Consider the following 20,801-nt stretch of genomic DNA (forward strand, 5'->3'; position numbering starts at 1 on the left):
TTCTTTACTGCAGCACCCTTTTGTTTGTTTTTTTCTATTTAGGGTCCTAATGGTGTTCCCGGACTGAAAGGTGGTCGAGGAACTCAGGGTCCACCTGTAAGTTGGTTTGAAGCTCTGGGAATTATGCATAACTAGTCACAGATATCTAGTACTTTATAGCCATCTTAAAGTTCCTTTGAAGCTGTAACAACCAATTTTTAGTTGTATATATTGCAGTGGAAAAAAAAGTGCTTAACTTGGATGACAATCTGCATTAAAATTAGTTTTATGACTTTGGAGATCCAGTTGCCTCATATATAATCTAAATAATAGATTACTATGGAAGAGGGAATGAATAACAGGAACCACTTTATGTAATTCTGTTATGAAATTCTAATGTGATCCTAGTGCTCCTCTTCAATATACTTGTATATGTTCAAGATAAATGGAAAGTGGCAAGAGAAAACTAGCATCCTTCCTACCAGTTAATCCAGATCCATTCACAAAAGAGGGATACAAGAAAAAAATTTATTGCTCACAATAAGAAAAGGGATATAAAGTCCTAGGTATCCCTGTAAAATAGGTAAGCCCTAGAAAGTATATATAACTAATTTTTATTTTAAAATTGCTTATTTGATATTATATTTCTAGGGTGCTACAGGATTTCCTGGTTCTGCCGGCAGAGTTGGACCTCCAGGTCCTGCTGTAAGTCAATTCAATAATTGAAATCACTGATAGTGGAATAATTACACACAGCACATAAAAGTACACACAAACACGCACATATATGTATTATAATGATATGTACACATACATTTGAGTTATTATTTGTTCTTTTATTTAATGACTTAATAATTTGTTATCCCATGTTGACAGTTCTTGTCCCAGTAATTCATACTGGTATGTCGTCAAGTGAATCATCTTTAATCATTGAATGTTTCTTCGAGGAGCTTATTTACAAATCCTTTTAATATTTTACTATTAAAATATTTGACTATTTGACTATATTTGACTATTTAACTATATTTGCCTATATTTGACTATATTCGCCAATATTTGACTATTACTTCGTTTAGGTACTGAACACTCATGGTATTGTGTGGTAATAATCATTCCTTTCAGTTAGGAAGAATCTCTGAGATTATCTATAATAAAAGTTATTTTTTCATTACAAGATCAAATCAGATAAAAGAAAATACATATTCATTGTTGGTGAAGAGCATTATGGAGTTTGAAAATTCAAGTTAATTTCACATTTTTTTTCCTTTACAATTTCAAACCACTTTTAGTTTTTAGTTGAAGTTTAGCTGATTTATAATATTGTCAGTACACTTTTCATGATGACTCAGAGGTAACTGTCTGCAGATAATGAAATGAACCTACAGCTGTGTATTTTATTTTTTGTTTAAATCCACTGAGTGATTAACAGGAAAAATGGACCTGTGAAGCATGGAGTTCTGCTTCTGAAGCAGATATCCCCATATTAGGTATTCTAACATGGCTTCCACTTTGCCCTCTGGGTCTCTTTCCATGTTATACTAGGGAGCTCCAGGACCTGCGGGGCCTTTAGGGGAGCCCGGGAAGGAAGGACCTCCGGGTCTTCGTGGGGACCCCGGGTCTCATGGACGAGTGGGAGATCGAGGACCAGCTGGCCCTCCTGGTGGCCCAGGAGATAAAGGGGACCCAGGAGAAGATGGGCAACCTGTAAGTTTGGCATCTTGGTTCTCGACTACTTCTAACTAGAAACTCATAGTAACTACTGCTACAAAGAAACTGTTGATACATTACCCCGAGCACATTGAGTACATTGTGCCCTATAGGTTTTTAATTTACAATTCTCTGCTCTAGGAAAAAGTACATGTACAGGTATAAAAATATAACAGTGATGGATATGGTATTCAAAAACTAAACAAGAAAACAATTGTTTGTTAAATATCTGTACTGAATTAAGAAAAAATTTTAAAGCAATTTACTGAATATATAAATGCCTCAACATTAATATGTTTAGGTAAAGCCTAACTTCTTTTCTTTGTTTTAAAATTTTTCTTGTCAGTTTAAAAGAAGGAAAACTGCCTGAATATTTACCTCTTTTATTCTGTCAATATTCACATTATCTTCAAGTTCTTTTCAACTAATTCTCAGCTTTAATAATGGCTTGGTTTAATTCTAACCAGTTCTCACTTTTAAATAATGTTAGAGGCTCAGTGTGGATTACTCATTTTGACTACTCATCTATAGTATGATTTTGTAGAACAGAATCTTAATACTAACAATATTACTGACTTAATATATTACTATGAGTAATAATAATACTCATACTAAATAACCTATAAAGCTGTCATCTATTATAAAGTGCTTGAGTATAGTTTTCCCTAGAGAATTTCTTATTATAGTTTGTCTTCAATATTAGGGTCCAGATGGTCCCCCTGGTCCAGCTGGAACTACTGGGCAAAGAGGAATCGTCGGCATGCCGGGGCAACGTGGGGAGAGAGGGATGCCCGGCCTTCCAGGCCCAGCAGTAAGTAGCTGCACTGGTCAATACTTCATCTGATTATGTGTAATACTGTTAGTGAATGGAGAATTTATCTTTTTTTTCTTATTAAATTCAAAATCTTTTAAAGGCACAAATACAGAGTATTTTAAAAAACTTTTGACTTTAAATGTCAAATTCATAAGTACCTTTGAAAAATATATTTATTTAACCCTGGGACTAGAAACTTAGACAAATAAGGATATGAATTTTCGGTGACTCTAAATCTTTCTTTAAAGATTAAAAATATCCATGGAGCTAGAGAAGGGGGATAATCTCCTGGTGAGTAGGTAGCCTCTTTTTAAACAAACATGCCTAATGGAAAAATCCATATTTCACAGTTCAGAGACTAAGTTTTCATAAACCATCAAAGGGAAGAAATAGTTGAGCTAAAGTAATACTGGAGGTGAAAGTGGGGTGAACTATAAAGCAGGATTCTGAAAGCAATCTCCTAGTCCCTGGAGGGTGCTAAGAATTTCATATTCCCTGGAGTATGGATAAAAGTTTAACTCACTGTTAGCTTTGAAGAGATTAAATTTTACTGCTGAAAGTTTACATGCTTGAGGAAAAAAAGATGATGTTTTTATATGGAATGTGGAGATAGATTTACTGTTGGGGGCTTGGAACTCGGGACGTGTGGGTGGAGATGTGAAACCAGCAGACTGGGAATCTAGAGCAGTCTTATTGTTCTCAGGGGTGAGCCAAGGAACCTGGAATATTTGGTTTCCCAATAGTGAGATCAAACTGTCAGGATACAGAAATAAAGTGAGGAGACTAAGCAGAAGAGTAAAGATGAGCATATCTTAGTGACACAGATTCAAGACGGGCATCCAGATCTGAAAACAGTACTTCTGAGTAAAACCCCAAATGCACCTGAATTGGTGCAAAGGATGGTGCCATCGATACATCAGGATGGGTGTGATAAGAAGCGGGAGCACCTCTGGGAAGGTACTGCAGTGATACTGGTGTTGCGTGATAACTGACAGTTATCACTCTAGAGGGAGACACTGGGTGCCATTTAAACATAGCCTTCATGTGAACTGTCCCCTCAAGCTTCTTCAGGAGTGGCTGACTTATTTATACTTTATTTCAGGGCACACCAGGAAAAGTAGGACCAACTGGTGCCCCAGGAGATAAAGGTCCACCTGGACCTGTTGGGCCCCCAGGCTCGAATGGCCCTGTGGGGGAACCAGGGCCGGAAGTGAGTACTCTAGTGAAGATCACCCTCCCCTCCTTATCTGGCTGTTCTGGGGACATTTTTGAAATTTGGAAATTAATTGAGAAACTAGAAATTGTACGTTTGACCTGAAGGAAGTTTTCTAGTGCTGTTTTTTGATGTGTTTTTCTTCCCTAGAGAGTTGACTAAATGATGACGTAAGGAAATGGTAATAAGATTGGTATCTTGCACTGGCCTTCATCTCGTCAGGAGCCAAGTATTTTAGTTGGTTTAGGTTGTTGCCAAATTGTTTTGAAGGTGAAAGGTTACAACTGTTTATCTTTTCTCTTGTTATTATTTCATTCTGTAATGGCATATTTGTCAAAATTGCCAAGTTTTACCGTGATAGGATTAATATAATTGTTAAAGCTTGTGAAGAGGGCCAAGTAAGTAGAGATCATTTTACTTAAATATCCTTATATATAACATTTTGGATATCCAGTTCCCTTAGGCTCTTTTGAGAGGAAATCAGCTTTTGGAAGGTGATTTGAAAAGTTATAGGTTGAAATTTCCTCTTTTCAGGGCTTTAATGAGTAAATTGCCAAACATTTAGTGTCACATTTTCTTGAAAGAAACAATTAATGCCTTTCAGAACAATTTTTGTTCAAATGGTAAAAATATAGTTCTGTGGGAAAAAAATAAAAATAAAATAGGAAAGGAAGACTATATATTTTAAAATGTAATTTAATGTCTAAACACAGATATTTTATTTTAAAATTTTAAGGATATTATTTGGGTAAGTAAAAGTGAGGGAAATCATTCACTGGTAATATAAAGAAAACAAAATACAGGAATATAATTGTTGTCTATTTATTTTGAATAATTTGATCTTAAAAATAAAAATAAAAAAAGATGAATTTAGACTAAGTGTGGGAGGCACAGTAAAAGAAATGTCTGGGGGCTTCTCTGGTGATGGAGCTTCTCTGTCTGGTTGCAGCTCCTCTGGGTCCACCACTGAAGAGGTTGATTAAGCCAATGAGTATAGATTTAGTATGTTTCACAACAAACATTGATGAGCCCAAATTTGTAGCAATTCCAGGACAGTTTTAAAGTTGAACTGTTATGGTAAATAACTGGGCATCCTTAATTCTTGACTAAGGAATATGTACACAGGGAAATGAAATAACATTGCACTTTATAAGCACTGTACTCTAAGTGGAAAATAGTGTCTTAAAACTATTTAAAATTGGCACCAAAAGTGTAAGAATGTGTTAATAATTTTACAAGCAAATCAGAATAATAGAAATATGGCAGAAACTTTCTTCTACTGAAGTTTCCATAAATGCTAATTTGTAATGTGGAATAGAGGTGGAAAATATGCTGTAATTTTTCTGGCAATTAAAATGTGAATTTTTTTTTTTATTACTCAGTTAATTCATTTTTCAAATATGATTCTTTATAGGGCCCAGCTGGTAATGATGGTACTCCAGGACGGGATGGTGCTGTTGGAGAACGTGTAAGGGCAATTTCAGTGATCAAAAAATCTGAAATAATGTGCATCTGAAATCTCTGTAATACTAAAGAGTAAAAAAACTATTCTTTTTTATCTTGATTCTTTAAGTAATTAGCTATGTAATCTTGAACAACTTTTCTGAACCTCAGTTTTTAAATACTTTAAATGTGATTAATATTTATAGCACTGAGCACTTATGTTTTAACTATCATGTTCAAAGCATCTCATAGGTACTCAAAGAGAGGGAAAGAAAGAGTTTTGAGGGATCCTGGGGCAAGGGCCCACCTCCATCTTCTGTAAAGCCAAGGAAATGCAGATTCTCTTGGGATCTAAGTTTTTCCCAGGGTTGGTATATATTGTCCAGTGTAGTAGTCTTAGGGGTTTTGCTGATGTACCCCCAATATAATTTTGAAAATCTCTGAACCCCTGTGCATATTTGAAGTTACCATCACATTTTATTTTAATCATAAGTTTTGATAGTTATGTTGGGTCGCTTCTTTTCCCTCACTTTTTGTCTCCTTGTAGCAAAGAATTGAAACAACAGACCTAGACAGCTCAAGCAGGCACACAGTAACATTCAGAGCAGACCAGTCCTGTAGGAGTGGTCCTGCTGCACTTTAGGGTTTCCTTGTTGTGTCCTTTGTTCCCCGTCCTAAGGAGACCCTGGAGCCTGGCTAGTTCTGTCCCATGCAAAATAGAGCTTGTATCCAAGACCAATTAGGGAAGGAAATGCAAATATAGTGTATGTTCAGCCAATCAGGGAAGGGGGCATGCTTGGGCATGTTTTCTTGCTGGAGGTCTTCACTCCAGCCTGAAGTGGTTTCCCATTTTCATGGGCTTTGTCTTTCCTTTGTTTGCCTTCTGGATGTTTCTTCTACTCGCTACTGTCTGTAATTGCTATCTTGGACTCCTTTTTCCTGTTCTAACTGTCTAACAGTTACAAAGGAAGTAGTTCTGATACATTCTAAATGTATATGTGCTTTCATCATATATATTTTTTAAAGTCTTGGAGTTGCCAATTCAGCTTATTCAACGTTTTTTTTTATTACATGTCCATTCTCTAACCTAATTGCCAAAGTTTATCCAGTTGCCAAACTAATCAGCCAAATAAGACTTAACTTCTATTAGAAAAAAAGATCTGGCTCCATTCTTCAAGTCAGATAATTGTATTAATACACATTCATGTAACTATAATTTCACCTCTGACTTCTTAAAGAGACAAGTAAGATTTGGAGCCAAGTAAGACTGGGCAAAATAAAGAGCAGCTTTTCTTTCCAAACACCTCCTTGTTTTATTATCAAGTGAACTGTGCACTCTGGAAAAGTCCCTTAGTTTGATGCCCAATGGGGTTTATTCCTTGGAGCATTGTGCTGTATTAAGGTTGCAGATGGTATGATATATGGTTTTATTTCATAAAATGGGAGAAGGGTGATTGTTGAAGAGGAAGTAGGAAAAGATCTTTCAAATTAGTTTTCTGAGAGAAGGCATATGAAGTTGTAAACTTGGAAAGTGGTTTCTTTAGAATTTTCCCTGTTTTCACACTCTGGAAAATTTTTGTTTATGCTATGCTAAAAGTACAGATATCCCAGTGAGTCTAAGTCACATGCTGAATTCTGGAGGTGACCACTTCCATAATCCAGCAATTTTGACTATGGGAATAATAGGATGAGAGTGAGGGGACAGATGATATTGGGGGAAAATATCCTACCCTTTTCAGTTTGATTTATTAATATGTAAATATAAGTAGAACATTTAAGTAATATATAAATTAATAAATAGAATGTTTTAAAAGGCGTGTTTTTTCCTTTCATGAATAACATAAGCATATAGAATTTTGCTGTTTTATAATGAATATTAAAAAGGTAATATCATGGTTTCCTTGTCAGGGTGATCGTGGAGACCCTGGGCCTGCAGGTCTGCCAGGCTCTCAGGGTGCCCCTGGAACTCCTGGTCCTGTTGGTGCTCCGGGAGATGCAGGACAAAGAGGAGACCCGGTAAGGAGAGTCAGTTTCATATTGACACTTTTAATCAGCATACTATATTATGAGTATGCATATATGCATGCATGCGATGACATGTGTGCTTAGAATTATTTTTTCTAGTCTTAAAAATTTGATTTCTAATAGGTCTTCAAAAATCTTGATGCTTTGGCTTTCATTATCTAAAAGTGTTGTGATTTATAGGAAATGTAGTAAGTATGGATCATATTAAATTTAAGCAAGTAATGTCTTATGTAATTAACTAAAGTGATCTTCATTCAGAGAAGTCCATTAATAAAATTGACTATAGAGATGTGATTGGGGTTATAGTGAGCATATTCTTATACCTAGGGAAATTAGCCTGGTTTTATTTAGTTAGCCATAAGTGTATACACTTAGATAAACTTACACATATAAAAGTATTCAACTACAGACATATATTCTTGAATTCTAAATCTCTATAATATATCCATATTTTTTTCTTGTATTAATTTTGTGAAAATTTCTTCTAGGGTTCTCGAGGTCCTATAGGACCACCTGGCCGAGCTGGGAAACGTGGTTTACTTGTAAGTTCTTGGCTTTAAAAAAAAAAAAAAGACTTCTTACATAAAATATTCTCCCAAAGGAAAAACTTAATTTTTAAGATTCATAAATGAAAATTACCAAATTCTTCAAGCCTTAGACAAAATATTAATTTAAAATAGCACCCAGGAGTTTATATTTGTTTTTGTAGTGTTAGTATAACTCTTCTGAATTTACTATGAATTATTTCAATAATTAAAACTTTTAGTTACAATTTTCTCCCACAATAGCAAGGGTAACAGTGCCATTCTCTGAGATTTTCTAAAAATAAGTAGGCAAATGAGTTTGAAAGCTCTTTGTAAACTTGAAAAGTACTATTCAAGTATATTTTATTTTTAGCTAGATCATTACATAATGATATAATCTAAATATGTGAAAGAGAATCCAAACTTTCCAAACTTTGGAAAATATCTCAGGCTAGATTAAACTTAAAATACCTCATTTTAGTCCAAATGTAGGTTAAACATTTAAATGATTGAATCTTTAGGAAACATTATTATATACTATGCTTTTAGTGATCACTTTCATTCCTTGAGAAAAATAAAAAGTTCCTAGATTAAAATTCCTAGTAATACTATTTAGATAAGTGAATATATTAGTTCATATAAAATAAAATGCTCAAAACTGTAGCAAATACAGTTGCACAAAGTAAAATTGTAAATTGTAGTTTCAACAGGCAGTGCTCATGCTATGACTTTATTTCTAGGGACCGCAAGGACCTCGTGGTGACAAAGGGGATCATGGAGACAGAGGTGATCGAGGTCAGAAGGGTCACCGAGGCTTTACTGGTCTTCAGGGTCTTCCTGGACCTCCTGTAAGTTATTCTTTTAAGTATTATTTGCTCTCCATGTGAAAATGCAAAGGTATTTTGACATGAACATTTATTTGTCTATAAAATGGATGGACTTTTTGCATCTTATTTTCATTTTAAAGAATATCTTGATGAATAAGTCGTTACCTAAGTACCCAATATAATTGTTCATATGTTTGCTATAATTTTATAGGAAAGAAATAAACCAAAAGTATATGCACTATTACTCCTACAGTTGTCTTGAGTATTGGTCAACTCATGTAGACATAGAGATTGATGAATGAAATATATGCTGCTAAAGTCAATGACAGGACATTTCTAAAAGCTAGAGTGGTTAAATATAGGATACAAATATTTTGGCTTTTTTTTTTTTTCTACTTAGGGTCCAAATGGTGAACAAGGCAGTGCTGGAATCCCTGGACCATTTGGCCCAAGAGTAAGTAACAAAATTTAACAATAAGTTGTAGGTGTAAATATTAATGTACCTGGGGACGTTTTGTTAGTGATTGAGTATCATTTTCATGGTATTGAAGCTGGAGTTGGCTTCGGTTCTCTGAAGCTGGCAACAAACATAAGAGACAAACCATTCAGCATTTACATTTAAGGAAACATAGCCTGAAATATATTACTTCATAGTGAAGTCGCTCAATCGTGTCCGACTCTTTGCGACCCCCTGGACTATAGCCCACTAGGCTCCTCTGTCCATGGGATTTCCCAGGCAAGAATACTGGAGTGGGTTGCCATTTCCTTCTCCAGAGGATCTTCCCAACCCAGGGATCGAACCCAGGTCTCCCACATTGCGGGTGGACGCTTTACCATCTGAGCCACAAGGGAAGCCCCATATTACTTCATAGGCCCATTTAAAATCTCTTACCTAGGGTAGATATACTCATCTGTTTGTTCATTTTCTTACTCTATGTTTTTTGAAATTTCCATGTAATTGTACTCTTTGAGATGATACTCTAGGATTTACCATGAAGTGGAGAGAGATTTTGAGCTGGATATACTGTTTTCATTTAAGCGATTGAGATAGTTCCTCAGAAGTAGTTGGCATAAGGCTAATTAGGAAGCAAATCATAAAATGAAACAAATATTTGAAGGTTGTAGAAATTCTACATTTAGCATTAATGCTGTCTAGTAGGTCATTAATGCCACAAGATATTATTTAGGAAAATCGTTAGAAAGAATTTCTCTTATATCTAAATACGGTATAAACAAGTCACACATAAAATTGAGAACAGTATCAAAATTACTGAGATGTGATAAAATTCTGGAGTACAAGGACACAAATTTAATTTATGTCAAACACTGCAACTTCTGTGATTTTCTTACTCCTACTTAATTAAATTTCTAACTAAGCTTACAATATGTGAAATGAGATGAAACAGCTCCTGCCAATGAAAGTAGATGAAAGAAAATGAAAGTGCAAGCTGCTCAGTTGTTTCCAACTCTTAGTGACCCCATGGACTATACCCCAGTCCATGGAATTCTCCAAGCCAGAATACTGGAGTGGGTAGTCTTTCCCTTCTCCAGGGGATCTTCCCAATCCAGGGATTGAACCCAGGTCTCCCGCACATTTCAGGTGGATTCTTTATCAGCTGAGCCACAAGGGAAGCCCTAAAAAGTAGATGACTAGTCCATTAAAAGTAGATGACAAACCCTTTAATGTTTTAACTGACACTGGTCTTTTCCCATGCATGGATGGTGGAGAATTCATGTGTAATGAAGCAGTAAATATTAGAAAGTACTAGAAGTCCATTTATTAGTCATTAGGAAAACAAATATGAGAAATCAACGAGACAACTCCAAAAAGAAATAGTTCTTTGATCAGAGAAAGACCTTGTAGAGGTTTTCCTCCTAGGATCTAAAATACCGTCTTTGTTTCTTGCAGGGACCCCCGGGTCCAGTTGGTCCTTCAGGCAAAGAAGGAAGCCCTGGGCCACTTGGGCCCATTGGGCCTCCTGGTGTGAGGGGCAGCGTTGGAGAAGCAGGCCCTGAGGTAAAATCAGAGATTTGTATGTGAGTAATGCTATTGATTCCCATAGCTTGGATTCTGTCTAAGGAAGATCTATGCAGTATGAAGGACCAAAGACTTCAGGAACTCTGAAAACAAGCCTGGAAATCATGGGTAGCTTGTCTGTAATAGCTAATTCAAACATTTTAACACAGATTATTCAGAATACATAAAATTAGAGTCTCAGCTACCTAGGCCTTGACTTCAGTGAGAGCAATGGAGTGATATCAATGAGAGCTAATAGTAAGTTATGATTGTATTATCATTAGAGTTATGAAAATGTGGCTTTGCTCTAAGTGGCAATAGACTAAATGCGAGATTTGATGAGTGTATTCATTCATGAAATTGTTGGAAATTGAAGCCCATGAAATTAAAGCGTTATTTACTGAAAGAGAAATTCAGAAAGGATTCACATGGAAACTTTCAATAGAATATTTCAGTAGTATTGACTTGTAAAGCTTTAAATTGCTTTAACTAGACTTTAGTTAGGCTTCTCAGAAACCAGACTTTGGGAACCAGTCTGCTCTATGTGCCATGCTTGCGTGCGTGTGTGCGTGTGTGCATGTGTGATGTGAGGTTCTGCATCCCTCCCTGGTGTCTCTTCCTCTTTTGCTTTATTTTCCGTTTCTTATTCTGTCTGTCCTAATAATAATACCATTCAACCAAATATTTATTATTACATAGAAAGAATAGCCTTAAATTTCCTATGGTCAAGAGAAATATTTTCTGTTTATTTTTCCAATTTTACATGGAAAACAGCTGCAGAATTGGAATACCTCTTACTTATGTGGCTCTTGATTGACTTTATCTTGCATTTTAGTGGTCCTTGATAGCAAAAAAAAAAAAAAAAAAAACTCTTCCCCTGAGTTTAGCATAAAGGAATATATGGAATCATGAGATGACCTTAAAGAAGAAAAATGAATTTAATGGTTGCTCGATAGTGAGGAAGTGTTTGCGCTAGAACTTGATACAACTTGTCCAGACCCATTTAATGAGTGGCAGAGCCAGTACCAGAACTCCAGCCTTCTGTTTGCCAGGTCTGTGCTCCCCAAGAGAGATGTGGACCACACATCTTTTCAGGTTGTGGAGAATTCGCTCAAGTTGCTGAGTTTTTCCTTGGGAAAATGCAGAAGGAAATTAATAGAGAGGATCTGTTTTTCTAGTCTCTGATATTTTGTGTGCTCTTCTCCCTTTTGCTCCAGTAGTTCTTATTTAGCAAAATAATAATAATTATTAAAAGAGCTTTTTAGGCAAGGATAACTTTCTCCAGTTTTGTTTAGTAGAGATAATTTTGATCTACCTGCTAATTAATGCACATAAAAAGATTTCCTGTGATTTCCCCTTATTTAGATATGGGGGAAATTCTCTTGTGGGTGTTTCTTCATGAATTCCCTTGGTATTGATGGACAGTCTTATGGAAGTAACACCCACAAACTCCTCTACATCTCCTTGTACAGCCTTTGTTTATACATCCTTTTAAAACATTTTAGTTGTGCCTTGCCAGAAAGTTTGAAAATGAGTGTACAAATCTATGTATACCTAACATAAAATGTATTGTATCTTCATGCATAAACATCAAAGCAAATATTTTGTGTTTTAATCTTTAAATAAAGATGCCAACCTCAGATGCCAACTTGCAGATATCTTGTCTGAGAAACAGTTATGCATCATTTCTCATTCTTGGAGTGTTATAAGTTAGCAGACCAGAACCATCTAGTTAAAAAAGGACTCAAGCCACAGACATCTCTCAGTGCCATCAAATTGAGGTTTTGCACTGTAACCCCCTTTGCACTACGTCCCATCAGTGCCTTTGTGTCCAATGGAAAAGCAAAAACTAAGAACTGTTTTAAATATATTTCCGATTTTTTTAAAATTAGGGTCCTCCTGGTGAGCCTGGTCCCCCTGGCCCTCCGGGACCCCCTGGCCACCTTACAGCTGCTCTTGGGGATATCATGGGGCACTATGATGAGAGCATGCCAGACCCACTTCCGGAGTTTACTGAAGATCAGGCGGCTCCTGATGACAAAAACAAAACGGACCCAGGGGTACATGCCACCCTGAAGTCACTCAGTAGTCAAATTGAAACCATGCGCAGCCCTGATGGCTCTAGAAAGCATCCTGCCCGGACTTGTGATGACTTAAAGCTTTGCCATTCTGCAAAGCAGAGCGGTGAGTAGACAGTTGGCCATTTGAGCAAAGCTCATTGTTTCTGATGTGTAATTCTCCAATGCATTCCAAAATATTTTATTTACTCCCTATTTAGTGATAGACACAAGAGATAAAACAGTGGCCAATCACAGAGTCTGAGGTTTGCTAATGGGAACTGTCACTGATATGAAAAAATATGGTATGAGATAAGTACTGTAATAGAGGACATATCCTATTAATGACCCAATTTCATGGTGGTATTTTCATTTCCATCCAGAAGTCTTAAAATATGGATAATTTTGTGGTGCTGTAAATGTTGAAAATACTTGCTTAAGCAAGGTTAAATATGTTAAGTTTTCTCAATAATTCTCAGTGATTTAATATGCTAATATATAGTTGGATCCTCAAGAGTAGAATAAAGTTCTATTTTTAGTTTTTAAAGAAACCTTCATATGGTGGAATTTAGAAAAATAGTACAGATGAACCTAGTTCCAGGGCAGGAATAGAGATGCAGACATAGCGAATGGATGTGTGGACCCAGTTGGGGAAGAGGAGGGTGGGATGAATTAGGAGACTAAATACACTCCCGGGCTGCCCTGTTGGCTCAATGGTAAAGAATTTGTCTGCAATGCAGGAGACACAAGTTTGATCCCTGGGTTGGGGAGATCCTCTGGAGAAGGAAATAGCAACCTGCTCCAGTATTCTTGCCTGGGAAATTCCATGGACAGAGGAGCCTGACAGGCAACAGTCCAGTTCAGTTCACTTCAGTCACTCAGTTGTGTACAAGTCTCTGCCACCCCATGGACTGCAGCACACCAGGCCTCCCTGTCCATCACCATCTCCTGGAGTTCACTCAAACTCATGGCCATTGAGTCAGTGATGCCACCCAACCGTTTCATCCTCCGTAGTCCCCTTCTCCTCCTGCCTTCAATCTTTCCCAGCATCAGGGTCTTCTCCAATGTATCAGTTCTTTGCATCAAGTGGCCAAAGTATTGGAGTTTCAGCTTTAGCATCAGTCCTTCCAACGACTATTCAGGACTGATCTCCTTTAGGATGGACTGGTTGGATCTCCTTGCAGTCCAAGGGACTCTCAAGTCTTCTCCAACACCACAGTTCAAAAGCATCAATTCTTCAGTGCTCAGCTACAGTCCATGGGGTTACAAAAGAGTCGGACACAATTTAGCGACTAAAAAAAACAACGAATACACTACTGGGCATAAAATAGATAGCTAGTGGGAACTTACTCTGAAGCACAGGGAGCTCAGCTTAGTGCTCTGTGATGACCTAGGTGGGTGGCATGGAGGGGAGGTGGGAGGGAGGTCCAAGAAAAAGGGAATTTACTTATGCATATAGCTGATTCATTTTGTTGTACAGCAGAAATTAACCCAACATTGTAAAGCAAGTATACTCCAACAACAGAGATAGTAGAATGGAGTATGCCTTATTCCCCAGATTTATTTGAATATGGAATTCTTTTCATGTAGTTTAATGTTCTACAAATCATACTTCAATAATCTCTGCTGCAGAATTGTGTTATGGTTATTTGATAAAATATTTTGAAATTAAAATCTTTTACCCTAGTTGTAAACACTATGCCTAAAGTTTGTAAAATTCTATCATTTTGATTAATCTAATAAGACCTGGAAAAGAAAGATCCATAAGAGGGCCATGGGAATGAGCTATGAAATGCTTAAGTGTTTCAAATAACTTTGCAATGATGCTGACAGGGATAGCTAAAATTGTTATCTTTGCAGAACAGGCCATTTGATTACCAAGTCTATACTTTATATCCCACCATCAATGCCCCTTCATTCTTTTAAAATCCAGTCTTTAATACATATATTATATATACATACAGACATGTATTTTATACATATATACATATATTCATATTTATTATACATATATTACATATGCTATTATATAAATTATAAATATTTATACATGTTTATATAAATATATATGTAATATAATCTATATACATATATTTTACATATATATACAGAGTATACATTTATACACAGATATATACATAAAGATATATATACAAAAATGTATTTGTTTGTATATTTATTAAACTATATCTCTAGCACCAAGCACTAACTTGGTGTAGCCTTCTTCTAGGATCTCTTCTACATGATAAGATCAATTTTTTGCACTATTTTACATTGGAGCATAGATGATTAAGAATGTTGTGTTAGTTTCTGGTGACAAGAAAGTGATTCAGTTATGCATATACATGTATCTATTATTTTTCAAATTATTTTCCCATTTAGGATAGGATGCTACATAATACTGAACAGAGATCAATTTTAGGGCCATTGAGGGACTTCCCTGGCAGTCCAGTGGTTAAGACTCCATGCTTCTGTTGCAGGGTACATGTATTCAGTTCCTGCTGGGGGAACTTAAAGATTCCACATGCCACACGATGTGGCCTAAATAAATAAATAGGGCCAGTGAGATAATTCGTAGCATTCTGATTGCAGTTTGACTCACTTCATAGTTTTGAAAAGACCTTATTTTTTTAATAGTCAATTATTATTAGTTTTAAAATATTGACTTTGTAAGTTTAATGAGAACCCATCCATTTTGGCAAAGCCACTTGCTCACCATGGATTCTCTTTTTGGTATAATTTCTGTTCTACAAAATGGGTGTGATGATGTATCCTTCACATTTGTGTTTTGAGCCTAGGGTACATTTGGCCAGTCACCTTAGAATAGAAAGGAGAAAGAACCTGAACGCATAACAGTTACTTTTTTCTTAGCTGCAGATATTTCCTTAACTGGGATTCACTTTAAAAGAGTGAGTTAGTCCTTAATCAGTGAGTTAGCCTTCTGTCAATTATTTTAGAGACTCATAATCATGTTTGAGATTCTTTTTATTTAGCAAATATTTTTTATTTTGGAAAACAGGCGAGTACTGGATTGACCCTAACCAGGGATCTGCTGAAGATGCGATCAAAGTTCACTGCAACATGGAAACGGGAGAAACATGTATTTCAGCAAACCCATCCAGTGTACCACGTAAAACCTGGTGGGCCAGCAAATCTCCTGATAATAAGCCTGTTTGGTATGGTCTTGATATGAATCGAGGATCTCAGGTAATTTAATATGCTTGCTTAAAGTTGTATTCATTGCTTGTCTTTATTTATTGTATTTTAGTATTGACTTAGAACTTTTGTAATTATTTTTTTGACCATGTTTATTTTACTATGTTTATTAATAATTGGAAGTGATAGATTCTCATTAGTTGCATTTGCAATATCATTGCATAAACATTGCTATGAATTAAATTAATATAGATTTGAATGATAATTTTTCAATTGATGGAATGTAAAAAAGTAATTATTTTTCATATTAGCTCCTTTAATGCCTGTGACACTGCTTGTGGAGTAGAGTTGAAGGGATTTTGCCATAGCTGGAAGACAGGGATTATATTTAGCATCAGGAAACCTAGGTTACTCATACATGGATCTGTTACTACCCCTGGGACCTAGAAAGTCACTTAACCTTTTTTTGTTTTCAGTTTTGCCATTTTAAAGTAAGAGTGATAATATTAATTTCATAGCTCTGTGTGTATAATAAAGCATGTGTATATAAAGTATATAGTATCTGGTATTTGGTAAGTTATGGATAAATATTAGATACTTATTATGATACTTTTGATAACTGAATCCCTTTGTAAACTTCATAGTTATTTAAACTTAACACTTTTATAGTTATAATTATAATATTATGTAATATTTTTTCTTGAGTCTTATCCTCTCTGTTTCTTTCATGGTCCAGTATTAAGATTCTTAACTAGTCTTGCCGCTTCCTATTGCAATATGAGTATTCTATTCCACATCTCTTTGTGGCAGTTTAACTTTGCAGTTTTCTTCTCAACTCTGCTCTGGACCTTTCCTCAGAACTCATGCTCATAATAACATGATATAAGGACATTATGGGTATATGCAGGATCTACCATTATTTAAAGAACAGGAAAAAATTTTAAATTTACCTACCTAATTGGAATATAATTTAGTTAACATATTATGTAAAAAGTTCAAATAGGAGCTTTTAAAATATAGCTCAAACTAGAAGATAAGTAGGAAATATCCTATAGAAAATTCTTTTTGATTATTTGTCTTTGCTAGCTAATGGAAACTTGTAATTCATATTTCCTATAAGTATGTAACAGTTGGGTTAAAAAAAAATTTTACCAATAGTTAAGTCCAAATTTTTATCATAATTGACAATAAAAGCAATCAGCTATTTTTGATACATGATTGAATATCCAAACCTATGCTTAGGTATATAACTTCTAAAAAGTAACATTCAATATTTTTTTAAAGAAAGAGAGAAGCAAATTTTAAAATACTTAAACTTTCTCTGGTGAATTATAATTATATTTGGTTTCACCACCATTTGTTTGGGATAGTAAGGATGAAGTTTCTTACTTGTGAATATTCATAGAAATTTTAAGGTATTTATATATATATATATGGGTAGAATATCTTGTTATGTGAAAGAATAGACGCAATACCCTTTAAAATTAATTTGTCTGAAATCAACACACATACTCACACAGCACTATAAAACGCATCAGTGTTACATATATTGGGGCTCAGGGCAGGCTGCTCTAAAATTTGCTTCAGTGACACATTGATCATTTTCAGTTAAAGTCATTTAAGTAATGCTTGCTGCAAGAGGAATGCTTTGATCCTGCTCTCTGTCTCTCTGAAAGAAGGAAATAAATCTCCCATGTGAACCCTCCCTGTACTCAGGGTAGAAAGACAACCTTATCTCCACAGATAGGGAATTTAGAACCAAGACGCCTGTATAAACAAACATCCTTACTTCCTTATTAATTTACTACCCAAGCCCAAACTTTAAATTCCTTACCAATTATGCACCCAAAGCTAGGTTTCTTTGTTCTGTCAATTCCTCTTAAATTTATTGTTTCTTTGGCTCCTACTTAGGTCCCATTTCTGGGAGACCTCTGACCTCTGTGTCCCAAGTTAAAGTTGTTTCTTTTTCTCTGGCTAATCTGTCTTGTGTCAATTAGTCCAATCACAAGAACTCAGGAGGGGTAGACATGTATAACAAAGACTCTTTTTGTTTTTCTAGTTTGTTTATGGAGACCACCAGTCGCCTAATGCAGCCATTACTCAGATGACCTTCTTGCGCCTTTTATCAAAAGAAGCCTCCCAGAACATCACCTACATCTGTAAAAACAGTGTAGGGTACATGGATGATCAAGCTAAGAACTTGAAGAAAGCTGTGGTTCTCAAAGGGTCAAATGACTTAGAAATCAAAGCAGAGGGAAACGTTAGATTCAGATACATAGTTCTTCATGATTCTTGCTCTGTAAGTACTTTTGATCCATATTGATCTGGTTGAAGAAAAAAAAATTACTTTGTTAAAAATACTGTCATGGCACTAGAGGTGGGGGCAAATTTACCCTGTTTGTAAACACGACAGCAATTAGTTGTTCCTCAGGATGAACCTGAATGTGTGTTGGTATGTGAAACATGCTAGAGGCTTTAAGAAAAACATCAAAGACTGGATTCTTGCAGCTCTTTTGCAAACTCACTTTAGTTCTCTGCAGATTACTTGGTTTACTTAATCTCAATTCTATGCTTAAAATTCCTGGATTCTAAAATATATAATCCATCTAAGATTATGGTCTTTCACTGATTGGTATGTCTTTCTTCTCGAATATCTGTATATATAAAAAAGAAAATATTTAATGACGAATTTTGGGTTCAATCATGAAAACCAAAAACGCTTTCATAATTTAATGTTGTTAGTGACCATTTGGGAAGCTGCAAAAGAATAAAGGGCTTCTTCCCAGTTTAAAGAATGAGAGAAATGCCTGCCAGCTATGACAGTATCTCATTTGATGTTGGCAGTGCTCTTACTTTTAAGTAGTGCTCTAAAAATCATTGCTTTTACATTGTAAATATTGGAAGTCTAACATTTTTGTACTAATTTGTGTATGCTATTAACCCATTGCGCCATTTGATTCCAGAAACGAAATGGAAACGTGGGCAAGACCATCTTTGAATATAGAACGCAGAATGTGGCACGCTTGCCCATCATAGATCTTGCCCCTGTGGATGTTGGCGGTACAGACCAAGAATTTGGCGTTGAAATTGGGCCAGTTTGTTTTGTGTAAAGCAAGCCGAGATACGTCGACAAAGAGCACCACCCCTACCATCAGTGACCACCACCATTCATAAGACTTTGACTGTTTGAAGCTGATCCTGAGACTCTTGAAGTAATGGCTGATTCTGCATCAGCATTGTATATATGGTCTTAAGTGCCTGGCCTCCTTATCCTTCAGAAATATTTATTTTACTTACAATCCTCAAGTTTTAATTGATTTAAAGTATTTTTCAATACAACAGTTTAGGTTTAAGATGACCAATGACAATGACCACCTTTTTAAAACAGTAAACTGATCGAATAAATAAATCTCCGTTTTCTTCATTTCAGTGTAATGACAAAGTTGCTTAGTATTTATGAGAAAACCTTTCTTCCTGGCAGATAGCTTAAAGAGTGGGGTATATAAAAGCACAACACATTTATTTCACGTGGCTGCAATTGGAAAAATACAATTTTGTGACCTCTCATTTACAGATTATCAATTAAAAATGAAATCAAAATGTTTATCCTTGTGATTGAAACTGAATGCTTGTCTTGATATTGTATAACTAACACACAGACTCTTTAAAGAGAACCATGAAAAACTATCAGTTTCTCATTGTCTTAAATGGAATGTTAAAGTAGTATATATTCAATGGGATTTCTGACCAAAAAAAAAGATGTTAAATTTTTGTAAAATGTGGTAAATCTAGTCTTCATTCGCATTCAAATTTAAAGCTACCTTTCCCTGTATTGACTCAATCTATCAATATAGATAGAAATTAAATGAATATACCATTGAATATATTTGCACTTTTTTGTTTAAGAAGACATAGAATGCAAAATAATTCCCATACAACTTTAGAAACAAATATTCAGGACCCTTAGTTGAGAGTCTTCCACATATACAATCTCATCTTCCTAAAGCTTATAATGAAGAAAAAGGTTTAGAAACTCAGAGTTGTGGAGCTGACTCTAATCAAACGTGACGGTTGGAATTAGATAATTTGGTTTTTGAACTCTCTTAGGAAAAATGACCCAACATTTTTTAGCATGAGCTACCTCATCTCTAGAAGCTGGGATGGACTTACTCTTCTTGTTTATATTTTAGGTACTAAAAGGTGCTATGCTTCTGTGATTATTCCAAGACTGGAGATAGGCAGGGCTAAAATGTATTGTTATTATTATCCTTATTGATGGTGCTAAAATTCCTTCTATAAATTTCCTTAAAAATAAAGATGGTTTCATCAATACCATTTGTGAAAATATAACTGTTAGACTTCCCGTTTCTGAAAGAAGGGGCATCGCTCCACTGCCTGTTCACTGTTCATCTGTCATACTGTATCATACTGTTCTGTACTACTTGCATGTTTCTTAGACTAGAACATGTAGGTCCCCTGATGTCTCAAGGATTTTTTTCCCTTAATTCTCTGTTGGCTCCATTTTTTATTTTTTCTTTAAAAATAAACAACTGGGACCATCCCAAAGGACAAGCCATGCACACAACTTTAGTCATGTATCTCTGCAAAGCATTGAATTAAATGCACGCTTTTGTCATGTCAATGGTTTTCGTTTTGTGGAATTCCTTTGAACATATTAGATCCATTTCATTTTCAGTAGTAAAAAGTTAGGTGCTGTGGTATTCTTTGTTTGCTGTTTGTTTAAAAGATAAAACAACAAATGCCTTTCATCACGTAGATACTGACTCATAATGAAAATCAGTTTGCAGCATCACTCACAAAGGCAGCATGACACTGATTTCACCATCGATGCCCTTAAAAATCTCAAGGTAGTTATTATTGATAACAAGAGAAAAGCAGCTGATTTTTCATAGTTGAATAAATTGTGATAATATATGTCTCAGTGTGTCACATATGAATTTAGCCTAAATGTGTTCAGAATTTTATCTTCAACATTTATTTCACAGTATTGTTTCTCTCCAAATTGGTTATTATTTGAG

At 35.4% G+C, this 20,801-nt stretch overlaps 1 protein-coding gene across 2 annotated transcripts in view; it reads left to right on the top strand.

Moving 5' to 3' along the window:
• COL5A2 (collagen type V alpha 2 chain) overlaps positions 1 to 20,404 on the top strand; it is a 149,102-nt gene extending 128,698 nt beyond the window's left edge. For both annotated transcript variants that reach the window (XM_069576889.1, XM_069576890.1), the window contains 15 exons: positions 43 to 96; positions 631 to 684; positions 1,522 to 1,683; positions 2,390 to 2,497; positions 3,603 to 3,710; positions 5,128 to 5,181; positions 7,065 to 7,172; positions 7,670 to 7,723; positions 8,446 to 8,553; positions 8,933 to 8,986; positions 10,442 to 10,549; positions 12,442 to 12,733; positions 15,626 to 15,813; positions 17,822 to 18,061; positions 18,726 to 20,404. In XM_069576889.1, coding sequence (XP_069432990.1) covers positions 43 to 96; positions 631 to 684; positions 1,522 to 1,683; positions 2,390 to 2,497; positions 3,603 to 3,710; positions 5,128 to 5,181; positions 7,065 to 7,172; positions 7,670 to 7,723; positions 8,446 to 8,553; positions 8,933 to 8,986; positions 10,442 to 10,549; positions 12,442 to 12,733; positions 15,626 to 15,813; positions 17,822 to 18,061; positions 18,726 to 18,872 — 1,839 coding nt within the window. In that variant the 3' untranslated portion in view covers positions 18,873 to 20,404. The remainder of the gene's footprint in view (positions 1 to 42; positions 97 to 630; positions 685 to 1,521; positions 1,684 to 2,389; positions 2,498 to 3,602; positions 3,711 to 5,127; positions 5,182 to 7,064; positions 7,173 to 7,669; positions 7,724 to 8,445; positions 8,554 to 8,932; positions 8,987 to 10,441; positions 10,550 to 12,441; positions 12,734 to 15,625; positions 15,814 to 17,821; positions 18,062 to 18,725) is intronic.
• The last annotated feature ends 397 nt before the right edge of the window (positions 20,405 to 20,801 follow it).

The sequence above is a fragment of the Ovis canadensis genome, chromosome 2 (genome assembly GCF_042477335.2).
Source record: "Ovis canadensis isolate MfBH-ARS-UI-01 breed Bighorn chromosome 2, ARS-UI_OviCan_v2, whole genome shotgun sequence".
NCBI classification, from domain to species: Eukaryota; Metazoa; Chordata; class Mammalia; order Artiodactyla; family Bovidae; genus Ovis; species Ovis canadensis.